This window comes from Vigna umbellata, chromosome 7 (assembly GCF_029865625.1).
Source record: "Vigna umbellata cultivar VRB3 chromosome 7, Vumbellata_1.0, whole genome shotgun sequence".
Lineage (NCBI taxonomy): Eukaryota > Viridiplantae > Streptophyta > Magnoliopsida > Fabales > Fabaceae > Vigna > Vigna umbellata.
The window spans coordinates 37,010,906-37,034,370 of NC_142171.1; the positions used below are offsets into that span (position 1 = coordinate 37,010,906).

At 38.1% G+C, this 23,465-nt stretch overlaps 1 protein-coding gene across 1 annotated transcript; it reads left to right on the plus strand.

Annotated features, from left to right (window-relative positions):
* Window positions 1-565: 565 nt before the first annotated feature.
* Window positions 566-22,906, plus strand: LOC148195882 (uncharacterized). The gene is made up of 2 exons (XM_088095313.1): window positions 566-772; window positions 17,504-22,906. Exons 1-2 carry the CDS (start codon window positions 566-568, stop codon window positions 22,904-22,906), a joined length of 5,610 nt encoding a protein of 1,869 aa, XP_087951439.1.
* The last annotated feature ends 559 nt before the right edge of the window (window positions 22,907-23,465 follow it).

A 23,465-nucleotide genomic window follows, 5' to 3' on the forward strand; every position in this document is an offset into this window, starting at 1 on the left:
GTTAATTTTAGTTATTAGTTAATCACTCTTTAGAGATATTAACAACTTGACGTAAGATCTTTTGATCCAAACCAGTATAAAATTGTCTGTGTAAGCTTCTCTTTCCCTACAATCTTTAACTTTATTACTCTTGTTTAAAGTAAACTACTTTTCTTATAAAATTTGTTTATAAAAAGAGAAATTTTTAAAAGGCACCTTTTGGTATCAGAGCTTGCTTTAATAGTTTTTCAAATATTTCAAAAATGGTGGGACAAAACCAAACATTTGCTGAAGGTGCCTCTTTTAGCAGAGAAAATTTTGAATGAATTATCCCTTCTTGAATGTTAAGCTGCAAAATTTTGTTGAATTTGTTGATTGAGTGTTTGAGATGTTGTTCTGAACCTTTTCTGCCTACTATATATGTGAATGTCTTACAGGAACCAAAGCCCTTCTCATAATGGACTGTGGAAAAGAACAAAAGGGCTCATTTTATATGCAAATGTTCTCAAGAGGTGTGCGAGGTTCCTCGTATAACTCATGAAGGAAGTTATGATGTCAAGTGAGCAAGGAAGAACTCCTTGATTCAATGGTGCATCTCTTTGGAAAGTTAAGAGAACATGAACTTGAACTAAGAAGATTTAATAAGGAAGAATACCAAGGAAAGAAAAAGAGCTTGGCCTTCAACTATGAAAATTCAAAGAACAAAAGTCTCAAGAAGGATGAAGACTCAGATGACGAAAACCTATGTCTAATGATCAAGAAGTTTAGCAAGTTCGTGAAGTCCAAAGGAAAGGTACAATTTAGAAATTAGTGGAAGGAGAATCAAGGATCTTGTTCCAATTGCAAATGTTATGGCTGTGGAGCAAGATGGGACATTAAGGAAAAATGTTCAAACCATAAAAAGGGTTAAGAAAAGAAGGAAAAGAAGTTTCTTAAGAAGAAAAAAGCTTACATAGCATGGGAGGAAAATACTCAAGCTCATAAAACTCAAGTGACACAAATAAGCAAGCAAACTTCTATCTAATGGTAAACGATAAATCCTCTTTAAGCCAAGTAAGTGTTTATAGTTCTAATAATGATTATGTTGGTTGAATCTAAAAAACTAGAGGTTAATCAAAAAAAAAATGGAAAAAGGATTTCAAAGAATTAAAACTTAAATTTGAAAAAGCTATTGAAGAAGAAGTATTGAAAAATAAAATTTAAAACTTAGAAAAGAAAAATGTTTCAATGTGAGTCGTGTAAGAGTCACATGTTTGATATTGATATTTTAGAAAAATTTCTTAAAAAGGCAACGAAAAACAAAAATGTTGAAAAACCTATACATGAGAAAAGGGTTTTCAAAAAACAAAGTGTTTATGAAAAAAAGAACTCAATTAAAAGAATCGGTAGGTATGGGTTGAAAAAGGGACTGCTAGTTCTAGAAATTTGCACAATGTCACATGCTTTTATTGTATGAAAAAGGGACACACACCTAAGGACCCATAGAAGTTGTTGGGGACCTAAAAGGTTTGTTCCCACTATTTTATAAGAATCTTCAAAATTTAGAAAGTCAATGTGGTATCTTCACAGTTGTGCATGTTGGTATTACAACCCGATTTACACCAGCAAGTATACAAGGTTGTTGAGTAAACAAGTGTGATATCTACAAGGATTTGACAAAAATTACCATGTTTTGACTAGCTTGATCTTTTGTAAACCCATTATGTGTAGGAAGTTGAGAGTATTGTAAAATCAACTTTAGAAATCGATTTAAAATATCAAAAGAGTAACTTTATGATTGAACCATGTTGAAGCATGACTTCACAAATTTCTCCTTTCTTGTACCAGATATGTGGGAATTGGTATCGCATAGCGGAATGTTTAAAGACGTGTTTGGACACAAAACCAAGAGGGTAAGAGTGAATTGTTCTATTAAAATTTTCGTTTTCCCTTTAAAAAAATCTTTGAATAGAATAAAATAAAGAGAAGAAAGGATAGATAAAATCACATAAATAATTTTTATACTGTTTCGAATAAAAAGATATTACGCCCAGTTGTTAATCACTTTAAAAGAAGTTATTAACCTTTCACTAAAATCAATTATTGATACAATATAAGTAAGAAACAATGCGAAGTAGAAAACATCTTTCTTAACCGATAAGAGATGATAGTAGTACCTTCTTTTGACACACACTAAAATAAGAACAACTTGAAACAACTTGGTAGAGAACCACTTCCACCTTAGACACACTAAGATAAGCTTTCCCTTCTTCAAGCACTTGATCAAGCAACACTTAAACACTTAAAGCTTCCTCAGAACCAATTTTGTACTCTGTAATAGTTTAGGCAACCTTTTAAGAGTTATGGAGAACTCTATTTATAAGCCAAGGTTCGTGCAGGTCTGATAACTCCTCAAACTTACATATTTTTCTGTGATTAGGAGTCCTTCTTAGCTTCTCTTTGTTCTTAATTGTTAAGAATTAGGATAGTTTTAGGTTTTTCTTTAAATTCTTTAGTTTTGTAGAATTTCAGTTAAAAATAGGGTTTTAGGAGTATTATTTAGTTCTTGTTAATAGTTAGAGATTTTATATTTTTTAGAAAATCTTTGATAAAAATCTTTTTTTTAATTGTTAGATTTCCTTTTCTTTTCTTTAATTTGGTATTGATTTTTTTTCCTTGATGCAAATATGAAATAGAATGGGCCTTGATCTTTTTCGGCTGTTTGAAGCAGAAAGTTGTTAGCATGGATATTGGGCCTAGACCTGAAGAAAAGGGGCTAATGTGCTACTACCACACTTGGGATATGTTGTTGATTGGAAGCAAATTGGGGCAACTTTTTTGGCTGCAACATTAGATCATTTTGGTTAGTAGAAACTCTTTTTGCTTGGCTTATTCTTCTTTGAAATGGCTCCAGGGTGGAATTGTTCAAAATGTGGTGAATGGGCTGAAGACTTAAGTGGATTGCACAAAAGCCCAAGTTAAAACGCACAACTTTGACTTAGTGATACGGTGCGTTTTGTTGTTGGGAAATTTCTGCCATTTTAAGGGGTCTATCTCTCGAGACTTCATTTGGAGGAAAAAAAGCACTCTCTCGAGCATAGTTAAAAATGAGAGAAGAAACCTTGAGTAAGGGCATAGAGCGAAGCAAGAAGATGAAGTCCTGCCCAAGCGTCGCTTACATGGACCGGAGAAGATGATCGACGAGAAAGGAAAGCTGATTGGAGTTGCTTGTTGGAGAGGATCGAATGGCTGGAAACGTGAGCTCGAAGCAAATGAAGGCTGACCGTCCGATCAGAAGCTTGAAGCGTTGAAATCAAGTTTCTTTCTTTACTTTTCCTCTTTCTTTTCTCGTTTAGTTTCAACCCTATAAAAAGGGCTTCTACCATGTAAATAGAGAGACACTTTACATACTTCCACTCTGCAATTTTCCATTCTTTAGATTAGGGTTTTACTCGCTTTTGTAGAGTAGGGATTTTGTTACTAGATTTCGAAGAGGAATTCACGAGAGTGACAGAAGTGAGATTCCTCTATGGTTTCTGGTATGATTGTAATATAGCTTTTTGACTTTAATAAAGTGTTTCTTTCGATTCATTGTTTCAATTTCTACTTTCGTGCTTTTCAATTTTGTTCTTATTCAGTTCATGAGTTTTGTAATTGTTTTATTTTGATGTGAAAGCGAATTGGACTCTGAATCTCTGAATCTTTGCAATTCCCTTGGGAATTAAATGACTCCACAGTGAGCATTCATTTTTGAGATGTCTTCTCGAGTCAGAGATGAGTCCAATGCATAAAGACTCATTCGAATTTATGTTTCTGTTCTTTTCTTTCTATTTTCCAGTATGTGCGATTTCAATGTTATAATTGGACTGTGTTTGAGAATTTTGAAGGAAAACATCCAAATTTCTACATCTGTTTTGGATGTAATAGGACCCCGAGGTGGGTCTAGATTTTCAAGAGGTCTTCTTGAGAGATGTTAAGCTTCATAATTGTGAGACAAAGTTCAATTTCAATCTTGAATTTCCTGTTTTTGTGAAAGTGTGCATTGGTTGAATAATTGAGTGAGAATTTCCATTTTAAGTTCTGAAATATGAACTAAAAAGACCCCAAGGAGGGCTTAACTTTCTCAGAATGTCTTTCTGAAGAGGAATTGAGACTCTTTCATTCAATCTATTGCACATTTGCCTCTACTCTTTACTTTTTGCCTAATATAATTAGTTTGCTCCTCGATTTTTGGTATTTTTGTGGAATTAATGTTAGAATAGTCTTAGTTTAGATGGTGATTTCATTATTGGTTTTAGGTTCTGTTATGTGATTTAGTTTTCTTTATTCCTTTAAACTGTGATTTCTTAATTCTGTTATAGTGTTTGTTAATTTTCTTCATCATCGATTACTTTCTAGATTAGAATAGCCACTTTATCCTTGCAGTTAATATAGGTTCACATTCATTTAAATTTTAGGATTTGTTTAGCTTTTAATTTCCAATTTGAGTTGCTTGTTTACAGTTGTGGTTTTAATTCATTTTAGTTGCATTTAGTTCTCATATTAGTTTAGGTTCTATTATTTTCTACACAGATTCCATACTTTACGTTTCAATTTTTATATTTTTTTCTTACACTTTATTCTCTTTCTTTTCTTAAACAGATTTTGTTTTTAATTCTTTTCTTTTTCATTTTATTATTTTTAATTTCCCCACCTTGTCTAGTAAGTAAATAATTAGTAAATAAATACAAGATTTAACTCTACATTTTAAAACTTAATTTTGTTGAGTCCTTGGATTGATACCTAGGTTGTCCCTATACTTCATTAGTGTAGAAACTTAGTTTGTTATGATTTTGTGCAACCAATATTAGTTTAACCGGGCCAGAAACTGAAAAAACATCTCTCAATTACCAATAATTATTGATTACCAAAAGTGATAATCGATTATTTTTGGTCGTTATAAGGCTTTCAAAATAGTGATAATCGAGTAACCTTAGTGATAATCGATTATTGCTGGACCTTGAACAATCATAGCTTTTGATGATAATCGATTATCCTTAGGTATAATCAATTATTGCCGCAAGTAAACTATACCAAAGAGCATTACAGGACTTTTAATGGCTTACAAATGAAAGTAAAAGCCTAATACAAAGATTTCTACAAAAAATGCTTTAAAAAAGTATTTAAACAATTCTTCAAGTCTTCAAGTCTTCAAGTGCATCATCATTAAAATATCTTCAAAGCATCAGTGCTTCTCATTGGTAACAAGATCCAACTCCAAATATGAAGCCTTAGATGATCAGTTTTTGTGAATACTCTTTATGATAACTCTAGGTTCATTCTTGGCACTTAGAGCTTAGTATCTCTTGCCTTGTATCTAGTGTGAAATCTATCAATGACTGCATACGACTCACTTGCATTACGATTAAGACTTTATTCCTACTGCACACCCCATATTTATTCCTAGCACCCAAAAGCCCACGGGAAAACTAATTCGACGAAACCTTAAGACTAGCTTCCACTCAATCATAAGCTAGTTAGATAAAATGAGTGATCAATTGATCTAACAACAAGCATAAATCAATTACAAACTTTAAACTAAAGGAAAACATTCATAATGGAAAGTTTTATCCAATACAAGAGAGTTTAAATCTGTTAGATCATGCTCTAAAACAAGGGAGATTTAACTCCTCATGGATTATGAAAGAAGTACAAAGTATGAAGAAGAAACATGTCCAAATCCTCTAAAGATGTGTCCTTTAACCTTTATGCAACATGTCAAAAGGGAAAACAAGTTAAATTCTCCTTTCATTCAAAAAATGTTATTTCTACATCAAAAACCTTAAAATTGTTGGATATAATTGGTCCTTCTTAGATAAAAAGTTTTGGTGGAAAATACTATGCTTATGATTGTTGATGACTATTCAAGGTATACCTGAAATGTTTTTCTTTTCTTACCTTGAAAAGTGAAGCTTTCAAAGCTTTTAAAAAGTTTGCAAAATGAATTCAAAGTGACAAGGATTAGAAAATCAAGATTTTAAGAAGTGATCATGGAGGAGAGTTTCAAACTGAGTCTTTTGAAAACTTTTATGAGAAGGGTGGCATTACCCATATATTTTATGCACTTAGAATTCCTCAACAAAATTCAGTTGTATAAAGGAAAATAGTTCATTAGAAGAAATTGCTAGAACTTTACTAAATGAATCTAAGGTTCCTAAATATTTTTTGGCTGATGTTGTGAGTAATGCTTGTTATGTTTTAATTAGAATGCTTATTATATCAATTTTGAAAATTAATCCTTATGAACATTTCAAAGGAAGAAAACCAAATGTGTCACATTTAAAAATATCTGGTTATAAATTCTTTATACTTAATAATGAAAAAAAAATTGACTCTAAAGCTGATGAAGATATATTTTTCGGATATTCTCTTACGAGCAAAGCATATAGAGTCTTTAATTTGAATATTTAAGAATATGTGCAAGTTCTCTTTTATGAAATTGTGGATCTGGAGAAAATCTTTCTTCAGTCAAACAAACCAATTGCAGGTGGTGAAGAATACTTAAAGGAGACACTTGATGAGATGTACCTTGATGAGAATACTATTCCTCAACCTAATGATGTTACAAAAATTTGGCAATCACCAAGAGGACTATCCTTGTATATAACATAATAGGAGACATATCTAAAGGGCTAACCACTAGAATAAACTTAACAAATTTTTGTATGACTCTGACTTTTTTTCGGAGATGGAGCCAAAGAATATTGAAGAAGCACTTGAAGATGACAAGGGGTGCATTAAAATGCAGGAAGAATTGAATCAATTTGAAAGGAATTGTTTTTGGGAACTCATTCATAAAGAAGAAAAACATCAAGTCATAGGAATAAAGTGAGTGTTCATAAGTAAACTAGACGAAGATGGTCACATAACCAAGAATAAAGTTAAGCTTGTTGCAAAGAAATACAGTCAAGGAAAAGGTATAAATTATTATGAAACATATGCCCTTGTTGTGAGGTTAGAAGCTATATGTTGACTTCTTGCTTATGCTTCAATTACAAAATTTAAGTTATATCAAATGGATGTTAAGAGTGCTTTTTTAAATGGTTTTATTAAAGAAGTTGTTTATATTGAACAACCTCTTAGATTTGAAGATTATAAATATCCTAATCACATCTATAAAATAAAGAAAACATTATATGGATTAAAACAAACACGCAGGTCTTGGAAAGAGAGGCTCACCAATTTTCTATTCAAAAATGACTTTTCTAGAGGCAAAATTGACTCAACATTGTTTATAAAGAGAGTAGGAGAACACAATCTACTTATTCAATTCTATGTTGATGATATATTTTTTTTGTTGAAATGATGATTCTCTATGTAAAGGATTTGCAAGCATTATGCAGGGAGAATTTGATATGTTAATGATGGGAGAATTGATGTTCTTTCTAGGATTGCAAAATAAACAAATGGAAGGTGGACCCTTCGTATCTCAAAACAAGTATTGCAAGGAGATACTTAAGAAAGTTGGAATGGACACTACAAAGGAAACAAATACTCATATGACGACTTCCTTTTACTTGGATAAAGATGAATAAGGTATGAAAGTAAATTAAATTGTGTTTAGAGGAACTATTGGATCATTGTTATATCTTACTTCTTGTACATCTGATATTATGAAAAATGTGTGTGTTTGTGCTAGATATCAGTCTAGTCCTAAGGAATCACACCTTGTAGCAATTAAGAGAATCATTAAGTATCTTAAGGGAATTGTGTCTTTTGGTTTATGGTATCCTTCATGTGCCTTTCCTAGTTTAATAGGCTATTCTGATGTTAATGATGGGTATTATAAAATTGATAGAAACAAAAACTAGTGGAACATGTCACTTCTTTGAATTCTCTTTATTCTCTTGGCATTCTAAGAAAAATCTCTTTTTGGCACTATCAACCACATAGGTCTAATACATTATTGCTGGAAATTGATATGCTAAAATTATTTGGATGAAACAACTCGAAGATTTCGATATATTTCTAAATCATATTCCATTGAAATTTGATAATATAAGTGTCATTAATTAATTTGACTCAGAATCCCATAATGCATTGTAGAACTAAACACATTAAGATTAGGCTTCACTCTCTAAGAGATCATGTTCAAAAGGGTTATTGTTAGATAGAATACATAGATATCAAGCACCAATTAGCAGATATATTTACAAAAGCATTGTCTAAGGATAAATTCTTTAAGCTTAGATTGGACTTAGGAATATTATATATATCTTAGAACCTTGAAAATACTTAGAATTGATTTTTAAAAAAAAATTTACGGGTAGATAAATGTGATAATTGATTATCCTAAATCTTGAAAAAAATGTCATTTTGGCTCAAGAATAATCGATTATCCAATTTGATAATTGATTATCCTAAGTATGTTGTATATGTGAAATTCACCACGGAAATAATTGATTATCCAGGTTGATAATCGATTATCTTAATTACTGAAACTAAAATCAAGAAATGATAATCGATTATCAATCATTACAAAACGACTTTAAGTTAAAACTAGCCGTTACAATGACTATAGATGGCTAGATTTTCCATAATTTGACCGTTAAGGACTTAATTCTGCCTATAGGAGCTCAAGAAATCAATTATTCTCTCCCAAGTACTTCTATTTCTGAGCCACCTTGCATTCTTACCTCTTTTCCACAAATTGTTAGTTTTTAAAACTCTCAAATCCAAATCACTCCATCACATAGGAAGATCCCTACAAGGAGAAGAAGTAGCCACCTTTCTCTTACCACAACTACAAGACATGCAAACTTACAGGGATAAATGTTTGATCTTGAAAGGAGAAGGGTGTTCCTCACTTTCTAGAAGGACAAAAAGTTTATAGGAGCTAAGTTCATCAACATAAATTGGTTCAGTGTTGTTGCATTTTAGTTTCCTCAACTTATAGTTAATCAAGGGCTGAAGTACCTAGTAGAACTAAAAGGATCTTACTACCCAGATCTGGTTCGTGTATTCTGCTAAAACTTTAGACTTCGAGATGATGTACCCTCTTCTAGAGTCAAAGAAGTTTATATTATCGTTGATGATGATATCTGGGTCAATGTTGTTCTCCTTCCAATTCGTGAAAATGCTATAAACATCCACACCAGGTTCAAAGAATTCAACAAATTATTAGTTTTTCGATTCTTCTAGAAGAATCGTGAACAACTCATTCCCAAAGAATTGCTCGCAACAGGAATAAAAATGGATGAACACCTAATCCATTATATCATTGTCTTGATCCTCTCTCCTCGAGCAATCAACAATGAACAATGCTTAGAAGTGGACCTTCTCATGATTCACGGTATACTAATAGTTGACACTATGCTCAAGGAAAAAAGGTTTCTAGTCTATGGTCTTCCTTATGCCTTATTGATTTCCAAGATATGTGACTAAAAGGGGTAAGCATTGAAGGAGAAAATGTCACTAATACAAAAACAACGTACAACGTCGAATATTTTGGGCCTTTCATGTCGAATTCGAAAACGACGTCATATTAGGAAACGTTAAATTGACGTTAAATTTAAAGTCGAATTTTATCAATAAACGACATTAATCAATTTTTTATTTTTTTAATTAATCGTGATCCTTTTTTACAACTCTACGAGACCTAAAAAGTAGAAAAACAATAAATTTTAGTTTTTGGTATTTTGTAAAGCATGAACTATGAACGTGTAATAGAGTATCCACAACAAACAACATTGACAAACAACAAACAAGTTCAATCAAACAACAAAAACAACAAACAAGTTTAACCAAACAACAACAACAAACAAGTTCAACAAAAAATAGCAACAAACAAGTTCAACAAATAAGTTCTTCAAAACGAAAACGAAAACGAAAACTAACCTTGGTTCATCGGAATAAAGTTTTGCCACAAGTGAGAGAGAAAGCAGAATGCGCCTATGAAGGACAAGAACACGAAAATAATCGGTCAAAATTAACGAAAATCATACCTAAAGTAGTAAATTAACATGCATTTGTATCAAATGAAAGAAAGATTACATGTGATGGTCGTCAAACTTCGTTCGAGAAAAGTTTGAGCAGAGATGAGGGTCTCGCGCGCTAAGATAAAGTAAATGAATTTTGAATCTCCCGCTCAAATTTTTATTGAATTCACTAACTTTTTGATGTCTCGACATTTTATATCCTTTTACGTCGAATTACAATTCTAAACGGCGTTTAATAATTGCATTTATTTACAAAAATGCCACATGTCATTTTTAACATTGGCTATGAGTGGTTTGACGTTGAACGTGTGACGTTATACGCTATTTTTGCACCAGTGTGTTAGTCACACTCTAGCCTCAAATGAAATTGGCCAAGGGGAACTTAAGCAAATGATGTTCATTCCTTGTGGAAATATCTTCATTCATAAAGGAGATGTGCCACTTGAAGAAAATGAAGATGATGACAAAATTCTTAATGCCCCTCATGTTGTTAGATCTTCAAGTGTTGTTGCGGGATCCTCATCCTCAATAGAAAAAAAAAACATTCCAAACCTCAATATGAAGATGAAATAATTGCTCATCCTTCAAGCCTCTAGGCATGATGATGTTTGCAGCCTCATTAGAAACTTAGACTATAAGTTGTCTATTATGGAACTTCAGTTACATGAGGAAGAATTTGATGATGAAGTTAGAACAAAATTTAGTGTAGAATTTTTAATAAAACATGTAATTTCTATGTGTTACTCTGAATTATCTAATTGAGAGGGAACTTCATTTTACTTAGACTTATATTTTGAGAGGAGGCTTTACTTTACTAAAATTCATATTTTTACGGGGGATGGGTGGGGGGACATTCTTTATTTGTGGTTATGATTAAAAAAAAGGGAGCAACGTGATACGTTCTAAAGTAATAAAAACATTTCTAAAGTACATTTAATACTATTTTCTTGTTTAAGCTCTCTATATGTAACTTATCAAAAAAAACTTTAAAAAGTATTATGATCATCATAAAAAAAGGGGAGATTGTTAGCAACAAGGAAGAACTAAAATCAATAATGTTTTGATGATGAATTTAACACCTTGTAATTGAAGTCAGAAGAAAGATACACAACAGGCTGCACAATCCATTCAGGAAAAACCATTTTTTTTAGAAAACACTCTAGAATAATCGATTATCACAAACGATAATCGATTACCACTTATGATAATTGATTATTAGTTGTAGTTGCAAAATGACTCTTCAGCTTTCTGACCAACTTTCAAATTTTGGTCTATAAATACTTTGCCTTAACACATTTTCGAATTATTCATTCTTTTTAAGAAGTTTAAGGCTTTTGGTGAGAAATTATCTATGCTTTAAGAAATGAGCGTGTAATACCTAGTGTTGGTAGAAGGAAGTGCTTTCACTAAGTGTGTCTAAGTGAGTTGTACATATGTTCTGCCTAGGATGAGTTATTCATCCTTTTGTTTTTCAAAGGAAGTGGTATTCATCTCTTGTGTCTTCAAGGGAGATGGTTTCTAACCTTTACTCTACTGTTTGCAATTGTAAGTTTTGGTTATTTTTAGTTATTAGTCAATCACTCTTAAGAGAGATTAACAATTGGTTGTAGGATGTTTTGATCCGAACCAGTATAAAACCACATGTGCAAGTTCTTTATCCCTTCACTCTTTAACTTTGTTCCTCTTCTTTAAAGTAAAATACTTTTCTTATAAAATCAGTTTATAAAAAGAGAAAATTTTTAAAAGGCACAGTTTTTACTAAGTAAACCAATTCACCCCGTTCCTGGTTTTGTCTACACATTAATATTTAGCTGAACTATTCTAGCAAGATTGGCCGCTTGATTTAACAATGAATCATTTCTGGATCAGATATTTCAGCTGACTAAAATTTGATTTCAACATCTTAAAATTCTCCTAGTAAACTTTACAGTAATGCCATTTAACAATCTGGTTTGAAGTTTGATTAATTTGATAACCAAGATCAATAACAGTAATAACGTGCACTGATTTATATCAGTATGATTAACTATTATATCAATTGATTTCTCTTAAGTAAGTGAAATCAACTGATTAATTATTATATCAGTACGATTGAATATGTTATTCACAAAACTATATGTGCAAGCTACTTAACATGTTAAACACCATTTTAACAGGTTGAACCATTGCATGACACACACTAAGAATTCTCTCCTAAGTCAGATTTACACATTGGTTCCAAGCATAAAAAAAATGTGATAATTTGTTTTGTACCACTTGGTTCAGATCATTTTTTTTTCAAAAGGTGAATAAGTTAGGCCCCTATCTTTAGGTGGATTGTAAGGAATAAAAAATGTGATAATAGGTTTTGCACCACTTGGTTCAAGATCATCTTGGGCAATACCACTTAGACTAACCTCACGATCATGAGTTCCAATTGTTGCACCATCTCCTTCTATTTTCCAACAATTGTTCAATTTCATAAAGCCCATATTATGTATATTAAGGCAAGAGATGCTATCTGTCTTATGGTAATCTCTTGCAACTCGTCTTTCAAATGAACTTCAAAAAATCTATAAATTTTTGTGATGAGTATGGCCTAGGGAAAACAAAAATTTGTCTACATTTTTGCTTCCATCAAGTGACCATGTAGCACGAAAGTCTAGTCCAATTGAATCTTGTTTTGGGTGCAGTACATGAGCGCCAAATCTCCCTTATTTAAGCTTGAGTGGGTTCTTCCATGAGGCCCCATCATCCATGTGACTATGAAGGCCAACAACCTTTCCTCCACTTTGAGACCTCCAACATGGAAATTTTCAATTTCCTTACTAGGGTTTCATTGTTAATGAGAGTAATACTTTACTTGTTCAACTCTACAACAACTTGAGTCTCTCCTTTCCTCACTTGAATACCTTTTTTGCTTGAAACCACCCATGACCTTCCAAATTTCTTTCAGGATCTTCATTTCTACCCTTATTCGCATGATTTCAATACACCACTATTTAATGATAGGTTTGTAAACAATAGTTTCACTAAATTTGGATAAATGTTTCCAAACAACTCCAAAAATGTCTTCAAACGTTGGTGCTTCAACAACTTTTACAAGTTTTCAAAGTTCTCAGTTTTAAGCCATGAAAGATGCATAATTTTGGGGATGTTGATAAAAGTTTTAATCATCTCAATTAGAAACACCTGAATTTTGTCTTCATTTCCCAAAACCCAAGACTCTAGTCTTCCATAGTGTTCATTTGTTGGAGAACTAGGAGTAGGAGGTGAAGAGTGTTTCTCATATTGTTGAGCATGATGAGATTCACATCTAGGCATGAGGATTTGGTGGGCTAGTGGATAAAAATAGTGGATGGAAATGCTAATGCTTCAACCAAACAATTTGTGCATAACAATACCTAATTGCAATGTATTTTGCCTCAACTTTGAAGAGTGCTACACAAGATTGATTTTTACTATTCTGCGGCAAATTCCGCCTATGTTTTTTCTATCCAATTTAAAACCAGCAAAAGTCAAAATATGAAAAACCACTCAAGTTGATTTTTATTTTACCTAGATACCACAAATGAACATTGATTGTTCCTTTTAGAGACTTGAGAATTCTCTTTGTTGCCTTGTCATGTGACTCCTTTGGATGGATCCAAATCTTCCAAACATACATATAATATAATGAATAATATCAATTTTTTATAGTGATAATAGAAAATGAAGTCATACATAATATATATCTAGATCAGAGTTAACATAAACTTGGGATAATTTTTTAAATAAAACAACTTTAATTCATATTTTAATGTAAACATGTGCTTTTGAAATCCTCTTAATAGACAATAAAACACTCCTCACAACATAAAATAAATTTAAAGAATATGTGAAGTTTAAAATGCTTGTGTATCATTTTATAAAAATTTCAATTTTAGACTAATAAATAAATACTTATTATTTAATATTGTATAATCTGTTAAACGAAACACTTCCATTCAAATTTTATTTGATTTGTTGTTTTGTAAAACAATCTTTGGATAAAGTATGTTTATATTTTATATTTTATTATGAGAAAACATTTATCAGACGGCTGTTTGATTTAAAAAGTGATATATTTCCTCTTTAGAGTTTAAGAAAAAAAACTTAAACTTAACTTCTTTTTTATTCATCTTTTTTGAGACATTACGCTTTATAAAACTTTATTTTTTATTTTTTTAAAGAGGGCAGAAACATGAAGCAACTACTACTTAAACAATATTTACTACTTAAATAAGATTTAAAATAATACTTAAATGTATGACATAATTGGTGATTAATAATTTTTTTTATATGTCATCTTCGTAAACATCTTTATCATTTAAAATTATTTTAAAGTAAAAGAGACGTTATGGAAAAATGTGATTGAAGGGATAATTCAATCTATTTATTGTTTTCCTTTATTTTTTATTGTTTGTTAGCATTTTAAAAATTTTAAAATATTCAAATAATTAAATTTAAACTGATTTTATTTTAAATTATTATATTTTAAATGTTTTGTTTGGACAAGACAATTCAAATTTAATGAATTTTAATTATTTGATAAAATATTTCAATTGTGACCAAATTCAAAATATTATTCATTAAAATATTTGTAATGATAAAAAAATTATCTTAGAGTAATGAAATCCTATATCAAATTAAACTAAAGTAAGATTAACATCGGATTAGACTAATGTAAGGTTGAATAAGTCATTTCGATTTAAGATTGAACAACATTCAACAAAGTTCGGCTAGGCCTAGGTCGGTCATAGTTTGATGAAGACCAAGCCAGATGTAGCCGATCAAGAACAAGTCAAGTTGACCTGAACTCAACTAAATTTGTTTAAGTTTGGGTTGAGCTAAGTCATAGTGGGTCCAAGTTAAGTTGAATTAGGCTGAATTATTCAGCACAATTAGACTAGGCCCATGTCGAGTCAAAGTCAAACAAGGCACCAAGTTATCTTGATGGTAACATAAACAAAAGCCCTCAAATGAGACATTGAGTTACTTAGAAAATAATAAGAACAAAGCCCTTAGACGAGGCACCAAGTTACTTAAACCATAACATAAGAAAAGCTATTAAATGAGACACCAAGTTAATTAGACAATAACATAACCTACAAACGTGGCACTCAAGTTATTTAGACAATAACATAACTTAAGCCCTCTTAGAAAACATATTAGCCTACCTAAATGGTAGCATCAAATTAAGCCCGCTCAAGCAACATGCAAGCCTACATAAGTTGGCAGCACACATAAAGCTTGCCTAAATCAGTAACACAAAACTTGATCATATAAATGACATCAGATCCTACCCCAAGTTAGTAATTCAAAGCACTCAAGACAGTATCCATGGTCAAAGACGACCACCCACAACTCAGCCAAACGGCCAATCCACCTTGCAAACATAAAGCCTACGACAACTCGGCCAACGAGTCAATTACATTCACAATAAGTATTCCCTATGCGTTAAATAAAATTTCGAGCTTGGAGGGGATTATGCACATACCTGACCCAACAAATATGATAGGTAACACAACAGAACAAGGCCTATTCAACATTATTAACCTAAAGTGATTACATAATATTCTAAGATATATTTGTTGGTGTAAATATGCAATACATGACCAAATAGTGGTACTTTGAGTATGTTATGATATACCATATATCTACATTATTATGATTATTTTGCTGATTATCATATATATGGTAAGTTATTAATCTTATTGATGTTATTTGATATCATCTTGATATTATCTTTTTTTTATCACATAAGTCATAAGATCCAAAAACCATATAAATGCACATGGTATTTCACCATGAAATATACACTCATTCTCACTCTCTCTTTTACTCAAATGATCTAAACTCTCTTACTAATTTAAGCGTCTAAGAGTGTTTTACAAATGGATCTCCCCTATGTTCTAGTCCTTAGGAGTGCACATCAGGATTCTTTAACCCTGTCAAATCTTACTACGAATTTAAAATTCAAGATGTCGACAATAACACTAATTTTTTTTCTTTCCAAAATTTAGTCTTAATAATATCCTTCCATTGTGTAACACATGTTTAATCTAAGTCAGATAAAAAAAATGTGAGAAACCCATCCTTTTCAAAATTATAAAAGTCAAAGACGGTAACATGTCCAAATATACAAACGAAGTGCATAATTATTTTTAAACTATAGTAATTTTTTTTATGAAACTAATTTTAAAATAGTATATTTAATTATAAATTTCACATCAAAGTGTGTGTTATGTACAACATATAAAATTAATTGTAAGTAATAATCACAAAGGCATGGACATTGTTTGAAATCACATTCAAATGCATGGTGGGAACAGTTTGGATGAACCGAATTAAAATTAGTATGACTAATTGATTTTGTATCAAGCTCAATTCGAATTAATTATCATTGCATTTGTTGTGTTTAAGATTTTCAAATTTAGGCTAAACTATTTATATATCCACAGTTTAAGCCTTTTTTATTTTTTACTTCAAAGTTGTGTTTTTTATTGGAGTGGGTATTTTCTCTTGTCGTGCCTTGCTTCTATCTAAAAAATTTAAAGCTTTAATTTGAGGTGCTTTGTTTGGTCCCCTTCTGCATTTGTTCGAATGGAAAACCTCAAACTTGTGATTCAAGCTTCCAATGTTAGAACTAGGACGTTGGAACAACACTATCAATCCAACGAAGGAACTAGTACACATATATCTCTCTAACTTACTATATCCTTGCTACTCACACCCATACACACTCTCACTTTATACCATCTGTACCAGAGAGTGTCGGGCGCCGTACAAAGGACGCCCGAAATACCGGGCGCCGTACGAAGGGCGCCGAAGTGCCAGGCGCCGTACGAAGGACGCCTAAAGTGCCGGGTGCTGTACAAAAGGCGCTCCTCAGAAAGGCCGCCCGCTCAGCTCGGCGCCCACGCCACACCCGGAGGGATAAATGCTCGACCGCCCAAGTAGGCACGGATTGAACCTAGACTCCGTACAAACTCTCCTACACCAGCAGGTGCTGGGCGCCACGAACAAGGCCGTCCGCCGATCTCGATGCCTACGTCGACCGAATGGGAGGAACCTCTGTTTGTAAGAAAAACTTTGAAGAACTCACTTGGAATTCCATCACCACAAGATAGACCCGCACTCTCTATACTCAGTGTTCTACAAGAAAATGCCGAGACGAAAACGTCTGGCACCAGGGAGAGCCGGACGACCTCGTAGAGGATCGTCCGCCCGATTTAGTGCCCGAGTCATCCATAGGTAAGGCGGACGCCCGTAGCGATTGGGCGGACGCCCGTTTCACCGGGGCGGACGCCCACATCATGATGACCGGCCCAACCACTGATCACTACGACCTAAGCAAATTAACCTGGTTTAGAGGTAAGTAAAAATTAGAAGCTATTGGGCTGATTGGGCCGTAATTAACTTTTCACTAATCCCAAGCCCATAGCGAAAACTATAAATACAGGTTCATGGTGAGTGGTAGATAGGTTACATTGAATGCACATTTATTGCTACTACTGAAAATAGCCACTGCTCTGAAACTGACTTTGGCATCGGAGAATCTTTTGTAGGTCTCCACCCCTCCGGATCAAGAAGAGAGCCAAAGCGCCAGGAGAAGATCCGCCACGGAGACAAGACTACGGGAGGACTTGGAAGACTTGGAACCGCGCAGCCCTACACATCCGAAACATTTGGCGCCCACCGTGGGGCCGTGTGATTTCAAAAACTCAATGGTGACCACAAGAAACCAGGGCACGGACGACCCGGTGGAGATGATCCGCGCATTGCAGCAAAAAATGGAAGAGATGCAGCAGCGTCACGAGGACGAATTGGCCGCCGTAAAGGCCGACTACGAAGCCCGGATAGCCCAGGAGGTCGGGCGGATAGATGAAGGAAAGCAAAGGGAGGATAAGGAAAAGACGGTAGCGGAAGGAAGCCCCCCCGCAGATACCGAGTATGATAGAACCTGGAGGCCTACTGGGTCCGAGGCGGAAGGAAGCAAGGCTAAATCGGTGCATGCAGAGAGCGCTGCCGATGACGGACGAATGATAGTGAAGCCGGAACCGTCGTCCACCTTGTTACTCCCGTTCACTCAGAACATCATGAATGTCCAAATTTCGGAGCAATTTATGGCTCCCCAATTCAAAATGTATAACGGAACAACGGACCCTGCCTCCCATATCCAGACGTTCTCGGACGCGATGGCGTTCCGAACAGGCAATGACGCCATCTGGTGCCGAGCGTTCTCGCTCTCATTGGAGGACGAGGCGTTGGAATGGTTCAACACCCTCCCCCCTAATTCGATAGAAAATTTCGCCGGGTTGAAACAGCTGTTCGTCAAACAATTTGCGGCCAGCAGCACTCAAGACCTGACCGTATTCGAATTAATGACCCTCAAGCAGGAGAAGGACGAGACCTTGCGGACGTTCATGGACAGATATCAGAAGACCGTCCGGCGAGTGAAAAGCCTGACGCCGGAGCTCGCCCTTCACTACATCCTGCCGGCTCTTAAGCCGGGGCCGTTCAAGGATAGTGTCTGCAGGCGAGCACCCAAAACAATGGAGGAGTTGAGGGAAAGAGCAGCTGATGAAATAAGGGTAGAGGAGATGAAGCTCTCCTATAAAAAAGAAACTCAAGAAGCCAGGGGAGAGAGGGCGGACAGTAATAAACCCGCCAATTCTACGGGAAAAACGTTCGGCCCTAGGCCCCGGGAGCAGAAGAAAGGACCTCGCTTCCAACAATATACGCCCTTGAACGCCTCAAGGGAGAAAATTCTCCGAGAGGCCCTAAGTGCAGAACTGATAGTGGAGCATGAGGGACTCCCAACTTCAAAGAACGCTGACCGGAGCAAACATTGCTCCTACCACAAAAACATGGGTCACAGCACCGAAGAATGCTGGACCCTCAAGGACAAAATAGAAGAACTCATCCGAGCGGGAAAGCTTAAGAAGTACGTCCGAGACGAGCGCCCATCGCAGTCAACCGAACGGTTTGCCCAGAGACCGGCCTACCGAAAGGATAAGCCGCGGAATCCCCGAGCGGAACGACCCCGCTCCGAAAGGCGCCCGAGCCGAAGTCGAAGCCGCAGTCGGGAACGCCCCTTGAGAGGACACATTAATACCATTTCCGGAGGATTCGCGGGAGGAGGGTCATCTTCTTCCGCCCGTAAACGCCACGTTCGGGCCCTCCAATCCGTCCATCTGGTTGACAAGCCGCGTCGCTCCATGCCGCCCATCACCTTCTCGGACGAGGACTTTCACGCCCCTGATCCCGACCAGGACGACCCAATGGTCATAACGGCAGAAATAGCACGGTACGGGATAAGCAAAGTCCTGGTTGACCAAGGAAGTTCGGTCAACATCCTTTACTGGAAGACTTTCCTGCAAATGGATATCTCAGAAGATCTGATCGTTCCCTACGATGGGCAGATAGTAGGGTTTGCAGGAGAAAGAGTTGACACAAGGGGATATGTGGAGTTGAGGACGAGGTTGGGGACCGGACGGTCTAGCGAGGAGAAGAGGGTCCGGTATCTGCTGGTACAGGCCAACACCTCATACAACGTATTGCTCGGAAGGCCGTGCTTAAACGCTTTTGGAGCAATCGTCTCCACCCCCCACCTCACGATGAAATACCCCTCCGAGAAGGGGACTATCTGCACCGTCAGGGCGGACCAGAAGACGGCCCGGGAATGCTATGCAGCGGGACTAAGGCTGCATGTTCAACCGGTAAAGAGGCGGACGGCAGGTTCTGAGGTAGCCATGGCGGACCTCGACCCGAGGACCAATACCGAGGACCGCCTGGAACCCTTGGGAGAAACCCAACCTATCTTGATAGGGAGGGAGCCCGCCCAGACCACACTCATCGCCAGGGAGCTGGACCCTGAAACGGAAAAGGAGCTGAGGGCACTCCTTTGGAAGAACCGTGATCTTTTTGCGTGGACGGCAGCAGACATGCCGGGCATTCATCCTGCAGTGATGTGCCATAAACTCTCGCTGTTCCAGAACGCTCGCCCCGTGGCCCAGAAAAAGCGAAGAATGGGTGAAGAGAAGCGTAAAGCCGTGGCAGAGGAGGTGGAGAAGTTGAGGAGAGCGGGCTTTGTCCGGCCAGTCACTTACACCACATGGCTAGCTAACGTGGTCATGGTGAAGAAGACCAACGGGAAATGGCGCATGTGCACTGATTACACGGATCTGAACAAAGCCTGCCCGAAGGATTCACACCCTTTACCCAGCATAGACGCCCTGGTGGACGGTGCCTCCGGACACCGAATATTGAGTTTCCTAGATGCATATTCTGGGTATAACCAGATACCCATGTACGGGCCAGACATTGAAAAGACAGCATTTATCACGGAGAAGGCTAACTTCTGTTACGAGGTTATGCCGTTCGGCCTGAAGAATGCGGGGGCAACCTATCAGCGCTTAATGGACAGAATATTCCGGGACCAGATAGGCCGGTGCATGGATGTTTATGTTGATGACATGGTGGTCCGGTCGGCGGACGGAGGAGGACACATCCAAGATCTCGAGGAGGTTTTCCGCCAAGTTAGGAAGTTCGGCATGCGCCTAAACCCCGCAAAGTGTACGTTCGGGGTGGCAGCTGGAAAGTTCTTGGGCTTCATGCTGACATCCAGGGGAATCGAGGCCAACCCGGACAAGTGCGACGCGGTACTACAGATGCAGAGTCCGGCCACCATTAAGGAAGTGCAGAGATTAGTCGGACGCCTTACTGCTTTGTCCCGGTTCATCCCCAAGTTGGCGGAACGGATGAGGCCGGTCCTACGTAAGTTGAAGAAAGGGGCCGGTCCGTCATGGGACGACGAGTGTGAGCGAGCATTCAAGGACGTCAAGGTCATCCTTAGCAACCCACCGGTCATGAACCGCCCGGTCTCAGGGGGAGATTTGCACATTTTCTTGGGAGTGTCCGAAACGGCCGTCAGCGCCGTATTAATGCAAGAGCGGCCTCAGGCGAGGCTAATCTACTTCGTGAGCCGGACGCTTTTGGATGCAGAAACCCGGTACCAGCGGGTGGAGAAGGTAGCTGTGGCTTTATTGCACGCGTCCCGAAGGCTTCGTCCTTATTTTCAAAGCTATCAGGTGATAGTCCGGACAGATTTCCCAATCTCCAAAATCCTCAGAAAGCCGGACCTAGCGGGACGGATGGTAGGATGGGCGGTAGAACTCTCGGAGTTCGGTTTGCGCTACGAACCGAGGGGATCAATTAAAGGCCAACATTTGGCAGACTTCGCGGCCGAGTTACCCCCGTCCGGCCAGGATAACTGGAATTTGTATCTAGATGGAGCATCCGGCCGTACGATCAGCGGGGCCGGCATCGTACTTGAAGGCCCCAATGGATTCTTACTGGAACATTCATTAATATTCAAATTCAAAGTATCCAACAATCAAGCTGAGTACGAGGCTCTGGTGGCCGGCCTAGAATTGGCAAAGGACATGGGGGCGAGAAGGATAACCTGCCGGACTGACTCTGAGCTGGTAGTGGGCCAAATGAATGGCAACTTCCAAGTCAGAGAGGAGCGCCTCTTGCGGTACTACCAGCGAGCGACGGAACTCGCAAGAGCGTTCGATAAAGTCGACATACAGCACATTCCCAGAGAACAAAACACGAGGGCAGACATACTGTCTAAACTCAGTTCGGGAAGGGAGAAGGGACAGTTGACTACGGTCGTACGGCAGGTCCTACTCCAGCCCTCAGTAGAATGCTCGGCGATATCCCGGGGAGGACAAGACTGGCGCGCCGAAATCAGGGAGATCATGACCCGCCAGGATGAGGGGCGGACGGTAAGTCCGGGCGAAGCCAAGAAAGTGGCCCGTTATCTGGTCATAGGGGATGACTTGTACCGAAGAGGCTTCTCCTCCCCCCTCCTTAAATGCCTGGGGAACGAAGAGGCGCGCTATGTCATGGACGAACTTCACAATGGCGTCTGTGGCCTCCACACGGGTTGGAGGACGTTGAAAGCCCGGTTACTAAGAGCCGGATACTATTGGCCTACCATGGAGGCGGATACGAAAGCGTTCGTCCAGAAGTGCCTCAGTTGCCAAGCGCACGCCAACCAGTCTCACCGACCGCCGCACGCTCTGAATCCAATATCATCCCCTTGGCCGTTCGCCCAATGGGGAATGGACATCGTGGGACCGTTTCCGTTAGGGCGGGCGCAGAAGAAGTTTCTTTTGGTGGCGGTGGATTATTTCACCAAGTGGGTAGAGGCCGAGCCCCTGGCAACCATCACGGCCGCCCAGGTCCAGAAATTCTGTTGGAAGTTGATATGTCGCTTCGGCCTCCCCCGATCCATCATCACAGACAACGGCCGGCAGTTTATAGATAAAAAACTCGCCGAATTCTTCAAAGGATTGGGGATCAAGCACATTACCAGCTCCGTCGAGCATCCCCAGACGAACGGTCAAGCCGAAGCAATGAACAAAACCATAGTTTCGGAACTCAAGCGGCGTTTGGGAGAAAGGAAGGGAGCATGGGTGGACGAACTGCCCGAGGTCCTATGGGCCTATAGATGCACACCTCATGGAACCACAGGCGAAACCCCTTTCAACTTAACTTATGGTACTGATGCCATGTTGCCGGTTGAGCTGGGCGAACCGTCCTTAAGGCGAGAAGTCGAGGACCTGAACCTCAACGATCAAGAGTTGAGAATCGAATTGGACTCCCTGGACGAACGGCGTGACCGAGCGGCGCTGAGGGCCGAAGCTTGCAAACGAATGGTCGAGAGAAAATACAACTCCAAGGTCCGCCCAAGAAGTTTCCAAGAGGGGGATTTAGTATGGAGAAAAACGGGGGATGCCCGCCGAAACCCGGCGCACGGAAAACTCGCCGCCAAATGGGAGGGGCCGTTCAGGATAGTGGAAGCCCCGGGGAACGGAGCCTACAGGCTGGAACGCATGGACGGACATCCCATCCCCAACACCTGGAACGCCACACATTTAAAGTTTTACTTTAGTTAATGTCAAATACTTGTTTCGATGTACCCCCATAATCAATGAATCAAGATACCTGTTTTCTCCCACAAAGCTAATGTCATCTTGTAGAAATGTAATAACGAAGGATCGTCCGCCCTACCAAACTCCAAGCTGGCGAACGAGCGTTCCAAAGAGAACGACTCTCAGCTTGGTTGGGCGACGAAGTGAAGAGACGTCCGCCCTACCAAACCCAAGCTGGCGAACGAGCGTTCCAAAGAGAACGACTCTCAGCTTGATTGGGCGACGAAGTGAAGAGACGTCCGTCCTACCAAACTCCAAGCTGGCAAAAGAGCATTCCAAAGAGAACGACTCTCAGCTTGGTTGGGCGACGAAGTGAAGAGACGTCCGCCCTACCAAACCCAAGCTGGCGAAAGAGCATTCCAAAGAGAACGACTCTCAGCTTGGTTGGGCGACGAAGTGAAGAGACGTCCGCCCTACCAAACCCAAGCTGGCGAACGAGCGTTCCAAAGAGAACGACTCTCAGCTTGGTTGGGCGACGAAGTGAAGAGACGTCCGCCCTACCAAACCCAAGCTGGCGAAAGAG